The sequence below is a fragment of the Oncorhynchus kisutch genome, linkage group LG29 (assembly GCF_002021735.2).
Source record: "Oncorhynchus kisutch isolate 150728-3 linkage group LG29, Okis_V2, whole genome shotgun sequence".
Classification (NCBI taxonomy): Eukaryota; Metazoa; Chordata; class Actinopteri; order Salmoniformes; family Salmonidae; genus Oncorhynchus; species Oncorhynchus kisutch.
In genome coordinates this window covers 45,136,799-45,146,048 of record NC_034202.2, presented here as the reverse complement: position 1 = coordinate 45,146,048, position 9,250 = coordinate 45,136,799, and the positions used below count along the sequence as shown (strand labels likewise).

General features: G+C 42.0%; 1 protein-coding gene across 3 annotated transcripts in view; it reads left to right on the top strand.

The window, feature by feature from the left end:
* The first annotated feature begins 257 nt into the window (after window positions 1-257).
* The window catches only part of cadm2a (cell adhesion molecule 2a), a 633,311-nt gene continuing 624,318 nt past the window's right edge, over window positions 258-9,250 (top strand). For all 3 annotated transcript variants that reach the window (XM_031808832.1, XM_031808833.1, XM_031808831.1), the window contains exon 1: window positions 258-627. In XM_031808832.1, the coding sequence (XP_031664692.1) occupies window positions 567-627 (61 nt within the window). In that variant the 5' untranslated portion in view covers window positions 258-566. The remainder of the gene's footprint in view (window positions 628-9,250) is intronic.

Here is a 9,250-nt window from a genome sequence, read left to right as displayed (position 1 = left end):
GAACGAATGCGATCAATTTTCATCTGGTGCAAAAACAAATCCTGACGGGCGCCCGGGCCCAACTAATCGAATCCCCTCACTCACACACACACACACACACACACACACACACACACACACACACAGACACACATAGACACACAGTGCTCAACCAATGGGCAGCCCTGATTGGTTAACCAACTCTTTCAGTCACCATTGTGTGGGCGGGACTAAGACTCTCTCGTTCCTTCCTGAGCTCAAAGCGGCACTTTTCCGATTCTGTGTGAGAGAGCAGAGCGGACTACGCCAACATCTCTTCTTCTTACCAGAGGAAATACACACCGACTCATTCTCACAGCTACGGAGCAGTTACACCTTATCAGTACTCTACCGAATTACCGGGACATCTTCTACCCAAGGAGACTAGAATAAAGAAAGGAAAAACACGTTAAACGGTTAAATTAGAGGAGCCGATATACCGATATCCCAGCAACACGAAAGACAGACTTGGCTAGTCCACCAGGATAACATACCGGAGCTTTCGGGAGCACGAGGAAAGGGAGAGGGATAAAGGAGGAGAAGACAGGATGATTCTCAAGCATCATTTGGTTCTGACGCTGTGCGCCGTCTACGGGATACTGCTAAAAGGTTAGACTGCTGTTTTTAACTTTGAGTGTAAAAAAATATTTGAGTGTGTGTGTGTGCCTGCGTGTGTTTGTTTGTTTGTTTGAGAGAGAGAGAGATGCGGGAGGAGGTGATGGAGACTGGGTGAGGAGAGTGGAGAGTCTCATGGGTCATTTGCGGGCATTATTTTCACGCTGCGCCTGGGGGGGCACTGCCCTGTCACGCACGGGGTCTCGCATGCGTCGGAGTGTGTGTGTGTATGTGTGTCGCTGGGGTGCCCTGTCATGCATAGGGTCTCAGATACGTGCTAATGCAATGGATTAAACGCGATACAATTTGCATAATTTGTTGGATGTGATTTGGGAGCCTACGGGGGCTTGTTGTGCTCGCACACTCGCAGTTTGTGTGTGTGCGCGCGTGCGTGTTAGTGTGTTTTAAATGCTGAAATGAACGGTAAACGGTTAAGAACGCACCGCACACACCTCAGAGGCAAGGCATCCTCCCTGGTACGCAGGTTGTTGTTGCCGCTTCAACACACACACACACACACACACACACACACACACACACACACACACACACGCACATAATGTTGTCTCATTATCGGTTAATTATGAATAGTCTGAAATCAAATAGAGGAAAATGTGTAATAGACTATAACACTTTTCTTCTCACGACGAGTCATTCAGTTAAGGACGTTAGTGTAAAACGTTTAGTCGGTAATACGTCTCGGGCTTTAGCCGTGCACTCGTGAATTCGTAGTTAGGCTATGTGCAGCAGGAGTCGCCCAATGTTGACTCTTGGGCGTTTATTTAGGGCTCTACACACAACAAGATCTCATAGTTTCCCTTTGACATTTTGCCGTATTGTGATTAGAGTCCAAAAAATATATACGCGTTGTTACAGTGTTCATTCCGCGTTGTTACAGTGTTCATTATGCGTGGTTACAGTGGTTAACAGAAACAACTCAAAGGTTGACACTTAAGACATTCATTCCGAGTGGAAAAGGTTAGGGCTCAAATCAAAATAGTTTAAAAAAAAACGAAGTGCTATTACCATCAGGTATTCTCAAGGCTTGCTAAAGCATTGCAGTGGGGCAGGGGTCTAAGCAGCCAGCTCCGAGCATCACGAGTTCAATCCCAGTGCCCTTTAGGCTGAGTGATTGTAGACCAATAGCCCGTTATTCAGCAGCCTAATAGATGGTTTTAACTGGAGAACGGGGGAGAATGATTAGAGCATGAACAGGAGAAAATATAGAACGGAGAATGAGTAGAGAGTATGAATGCGCGAATTGATAGAGCATGGATAGAATGGGAGAATTGATAGAGCATAGATAGAATGGGAGAATTGATAGAGCATGGATAGAATGGGAGAATTGATAGAGCATAGATAGAATGGGAGAATTGATAGAGCATAGATAGAATGGGAGAATTGATAGAGCATAGATAGAATGGGAGAATTGATAGAGCATAGATAGAATGGGAGAATTGATAGAGCATAGATAGAATGGGAGAATTGATAGAGCATAGATAGAATGGGAGAATTGATAGAGCATAGATAGAATGGGAGAATTGATAGAGCATAGATAGAATGGGAGAATTGATAGAGCATAGATAGAATGGGAGAACAGATTAGTTCAAGCTTCACTCCGTTGATTGGTGGAGTGTGATTTTTGGAACAGCAGACACCTTTTTGTCATGTGATTGCCTCACCAGTCCCACACTGGGGTGATAGCAAAGTGATTTTGTGAAAGCGAGGAAAAGTCTCCTTCCCTTGCTAGTAGCAGCTAGCTGGCAGCCTGGCTGTTTTTTTTGTTGGTGTGGATGATCTCAATGATGTGTGTGTCCACTCCTCCGCACACTCCACTGTCTTCCTGAAGAAGCTCACATCCGCTACAAGACCATGGTACTTGTCTACGGAGCAGCAAAGAAATAACTGCCTCTCCTTATCTTCAGGCTCTGCTCCAACTCTAAGACAGTAGAATCCCTGTCCATCTTCTGAAAACACAGAGCACCACCCTTTTTGTTGTTGTTGTTGTTGTTGACATTTTTCTACCTTTCTAGCTCTGACTCAGCTGATAGCTACTTTATTGCGTTAAAATGTCCTGACTATGACTGGTCCACCTAGCTATCTGAAGATGAATGTACTGACTATGACTGGTCCACCTAGCTATCTGGAGATGAATGTACTGACTATGACTGGTCCAACTAGCTATCTGGAGATGAATGTACTGACTATGACTGGTCCACCTAGCTATCTGGAGATGAATGTACTGACTATGACTGGTCCAACTAGCTATATGGAGATGAATGTACTGACTATGACTGGTCCAACTAGCTATCTGAAGATGAATGTACTGACTATGACTGGTCCACCTAGCTATCTGAAGATGAATGTACTGACTATGACTGGTCCACCTAGCTATCTGGAGATGAATGTACTGACTATGACTGGTCCACCTAGCTATCTGGAGATGAATGTACTGACTATGACTGGTCCACCTAGCTATCTGAAGATGAATGTACTGACTATGACTGGTCCACCTAGCTATCTGGAGATGAATGTACTGACTATGACTGGTCCACCTAGCTATCTGGAGATGAATGTACTGACTATGACTGGTCCACCTAGCTATCTGGAGATGAATGTCCTGACTATGACTGGTCCACCTAGCTATCTGGAGATGAATGTCCTGACTATGACTGGTCCACCTAGCTATCTGGAGATGAATGTACTGACTATGACTGGTCCACCTAGCTATCTGGAGATGAATGTACTGACTATGACTGGTCCACCTAGCTATCTGTAGATGAATGTACTGACTATGACTGGTCCACCTAGCTATCTGTAGATGAATGTACTGACTATGACTGGTCCACCTAGCTATCTGGAGATGAATGTACTGACTATGACTGGTCCACCTAGCTATCTGGAGATGAATGTACTGACTATGACTGGTCCACCTAGCTATCTGGAGATGAATGTACTGACTATGACTGGTCCACCTAGCTATCTGTAGATTAATGTACTGACTATGACTGGTCCACCTAGCTATCTGGAGATGAATGTACTGACTATGACTGGTCCACCTAGCTATCTGGAGATGAATGTACTGACTATGACTGGTCCACCTAGCTATCTGTAGATGAATGTACTGACTATGACTGGTCCACCTAGCTATCTGTAGATGAATGTACTGACTATGACTGGTCCACCTAGCTATCTGTAGATGAATGTACTGACTATGACTGGTCCACCTAGCTATCTGTAGATGAATGTACTGACTATGACTGGTCCACCTAGCTATCTGAAGATGAATGTACTGACTATGACTGGTCCACCTAGCTATCTGAAGATGAATGTACTGACTATGACTGGTCCACCTAGCTATCTGAAGATGAATGTACTGACTATGACTGGTCCACCTAGCTATCTGAAGATGAATGTACTGACTATGACTGTGATATGTGGTTGTCTCCCCTCAGCTATCTTAAGATGAATGAACAAACTGTAAACCGTTTCAGATAAGAACGTCTGCCAAATTACTCAAACGTTTTTTTTAAAACGTGTGTGTCCCTGCCCATTCCTTCAGATGAAATAGGGAGAGAGAGTGTGAGATAATGTGTGTTTGTGTTTGTGTGTGTTGATGTTGCTTTGAGAGACTAGTTAAGGATCATATCACTTCAATCTTACCCAACACCCTAGACCCATTACAATTTGTGTACCTCCCCAAAAGGTAAAATAAAGGGGGGTGGGGGGGGGGGAATTAAACGGATTCATTGCACTGCCCTATCCCCATCTGGACAAGACTAATACCTACAGTACCCTGCCCTATCCCCATCTGGACAAGACTAATACCTACAGTACCCTGCCCTATCCCCATCTGGACAAGACTAATACCTACAGTACCCTGCCCTATCCCCATCTGGACAAGACTAATACCTACAGTACCCTGCCCTATATTCATCTGGACAAGACTAATACCTACAGTACCCTGCCCTACCCCCATCTGGACAAGACTAATACCTACAGTACCCTGCCCTACCCCCATCTGGACAAGACTAATACCTACAGTACCCTGCCCTATCCCCATCTGGACAAGACTAATACCTACAGTACCCTGCCCTATATTCATCTGGACAAGACTAATACCTACAGTACCCTGCCCTACCCCCATCTGGACAAGACTAATACCTACAGTACCCTGCCCTACCCCCATCTGGACAAGACTAATACCTACAGTACCCTGCCCTATCCCCATCTGGACAAGACTAATACCTACAGTACCCTGCCCTATCCCCACCTGGACAAGACTAATACCTACAGTACCCTGCCCTATCCCCATCTGGACAAGACTAATACCTACAGTACCCTGCCCTACCCCCATCTGGACAAGACTAATACCTACAGTACCCTGCCCTATCCCCATCTGGACAAGACTAATACCTACAGTACCCTGCCCTATCCCCATCTGGACAAGACTAATACCTACAGTACCCTGCCCTACCCCCATCTGGACAAGACTAATACCTACAGTACCCTGCCCTATCCCCATCTGGACAAGACTAATACCTACAGTACCCTGCCCTATCCCCACCTGGACAAGACTAATACCTACAGTACCCTGCTCTAGCCCCATCTGGACAACAGGAATACCTACAGTTCCCTGCCCTACCCCCATCTGGACAAGACTAATAACTACAGTACCCTGTAATACCTACAGTACCCTATAATTACTGTCTATACTGTCTATACACACCATCCTGTATAACTACTGTCTATACACACCATCCTATATGACTACTGTCTATACTGTCTATACACACCATCCTGTATAACTACTGTCTATACTGTCTATACACACCATCCTGTATAACTACTGTCTATACACACCATCCTATATGACTACTGTCTATACTGTCTATACACACCATCCTGTATAACTACTGTCTATACACACCATTCTGTATAACTACTGTCTATACACACCATCCTATATGACTACTGTCTATACTGTCTATACACACCATCCTGTATAACTACTGTCTATACACACCATCCTGTATAACTACTGTCTATACACACCATCCTGTATAACTACTGTCTATACACACCATTCTGTATAACTACTGTCTATACACACCATCCTATATGACTACTGTCTATACTGTCTATACACACCATCCTGTATAACTACTGTCTATACACACCATTCTGTATAACTACTGTCTATACACACCATCCTATATGACTACTGTCTATACTGTCTATACACACCATCCTGTATAACTACTGTCTATACACACCATCATGTATAACTACTGTCTATACACACCATTCTGTATAACTACTGTCTATACACACCATCCTATATGACTACTGTCTATACTGTCTATACACACCATCCTGTATAACTACTGTCTATACACACCATTCTGTATAACTACTGTCTATACACACCATCCTATATGACTACTGTCTATACTGTCTATACACACCATCCTGTATAACTACTGTCTATACACACCATCCTGTATAACTACTGTCTATACACACCATCCTGTATAACTACTGTCTATACACACCATCCTGTATAACTACTGTCTATACACACCATCCTGTATAACTACTGTCTATACTGTCTATACACACCATCCTGTATAACTACTGTCTATACACACCATCCTGTATAACTACTGTCTATACACACCATCCTGTTATAACTACTGTCTATACTGTCTATACACACCATCCTGTATAACTACTGTCTATAACACACCATCCTGTATAACTACTGTTATACACACCATCCTGTATAACTACTGTCTATACTGTCTATACACACCATCCTGTATAACTACCTGTCTATACACCCAGCTTACTGTCTATACACACCATCCTGTATAACTACTGTCCTATACACACCATCCTGTATAACTACTGTCTATACACACCATCCTGTATAACTACTGTCTATACACACCATCCTGTATAACTACTGTCTATACACACCATCCTGTTATAACTACTGGTCTATACTGTCTATACACACCATCCTGTATAACTACTGTCTATACACACCATCCTGTATAACTACTGTCTATACACACCATCCTGTATAACTACTGTCTATACACACCATCCTGTATAACTACTGTCTATACACACCATCCTGTATAACTACTGTCTATACACACCATCCTGTTATAACTACTGTCTATACTGTCTATACACACCATCCTGTATAACTACTGTCTATACACACCATCCGATAACTACTGTCTATACACACCATCCTGTATAACTACTGTCTATACACACCATCCTGTATAACTACTGTCTATACTGTCTATACACACCATCCTGTATAACTACTGTCTATACACACCATCCTGTATAACTACTGTCTATACACACCATCCTGTATAACTACTGTCTATACACACCATCCTGTATAACTACTGTCTATACACACCATCCTGTATAACTACTGTCTATACACACCATCCTGTATAACTACTGTCTATACACACCATCCTGTATAACTACTGTCTATACACACCATCCTGTATAACTACTGTCTATACACACCATCCTGTATAACTACTGTCTATACACACCATCCTATATGACTACTGTCTATACACACCATCCTGTATAACTACTGTCTATACTGTCTATACACACCATCCTATATAACTACTGTCTATACTGTCTATACACACCATCCTGTATAACTACTGTCTATACACACCATCCTGTATAACTACTGTCTATACTGTCTATACACACCATCCTATATGACTACTGTCTATACTGTCTATACACACAATCCTGTATAACTACTGTCTATACACACCATCCTGTATAACTACTGTCTATACACACCATCCTGTATAACTACTGTCTATACACACCATCCTGTATAACTACTGTCTATACACACCATCCTGTATAACTACTGTCTATACACACCATCCTGTATAACTACTGTCTATACACACCATCCTGTATAACTACTGTCTATACACACCATCCTGTATAACTACTGTCTATACTGTCTATACACACCATCCTGTATAACTACTGTCTATACTGTCTATACAAACCATCCTGTATAACTACTGTCTATACACACCATCCTGTATAACTACTGTCTATACACACCATCCTGTATAACTACTGTCTATACACACCATCCTGTATAACTACTGTCTATACACACCATCCTGTATAACTACTGTCTATACACACCATCCTGTATAACTACTGTCTATACACACCATCCTATATAACTACTGTCTATACTGTCTATACACACCATCCTGTATAACTACTGTCTATACACACCATCCTGTATAACTACTGTCTATACTGTCTATACACACCATCCTATATGACTACTGTCTATACTGTCTATACACACCATCCTGTATAACTACTGTCTATACACACCATCCTGTATAACTACTGTCTATACACACCATCCTGTATAACTACTGTCTATACACACCATCCCGAATAACTACTGTCTATACACACCATCCTGTATAACTACTGTCTATACACACCATCCTGTATAACTACTGTCTATACACACCATCCTGTATAACTACTGTCTATACACACCATCCTGTATAACTACTGTCTATACTGTCTATACACACCATCCTGTATAACTACTGTCTATACTGTCTATACAAACCATCCTGTATAACTACTGTCTATACACACCATCCTGTATAACTACTGTCTATACACACCATCCTGTATAACTACTGTCTATACACACCATCCTGTATAACTACTGTCTATACACACCATCCTGTATAACTACTGTCTATACACACCATCCTGTATAACTACTGTCTATACACACCATCCTGTATAACTACTGTCTATACTGTCTATACACACCATCCTGTATAACTACTGTCTATACACACCATCCTGTATAACTACTGTCTATACACACCATCCTGTATAACTACTGTCTATACACACCATCCTGTATAACTACTGTCTATACACACCATCCTGTATAACTACTGTCTATACACACCATTCTGTATAACTACTGTCTATACTGTCTATACACACCATCCTGTATAACTACTGTCTATACTGTCTATACACACCATCCTGTATAACTACTGTCTATACACACCATCCTGTATAACTACTGTCTATACACACCATCCTGTATAACTACTGTCTATACACACCATCCTGTATAACTACTGTCTATACACACCATCCTGTATAACTACTGTCTATACACACCATTCTGTATAACTACTGTCTATACACACCATCCTGTATAACTACTGTCTATACACACCATTCTGTATAACTACTGTCTATACACACCATTCTGTATAACTACTGTCTATACACACCATCCTGTATAACTACTGTCTATACTGTCTATACACACCATCCTGTATAACTACTGTCTATACACACCATCCTGTATAACTACTGTCTATACACACCATTCTGTATAACTACTGTCTATACTGTCTATACACACCATCCTGTATAACTACTGTCTATACACACCATCCTGTATAACTACTGTCTATACACACCATCCTGTATAACTACTGTCTATACACACCATCCTATATAACTACTGTCTATACAC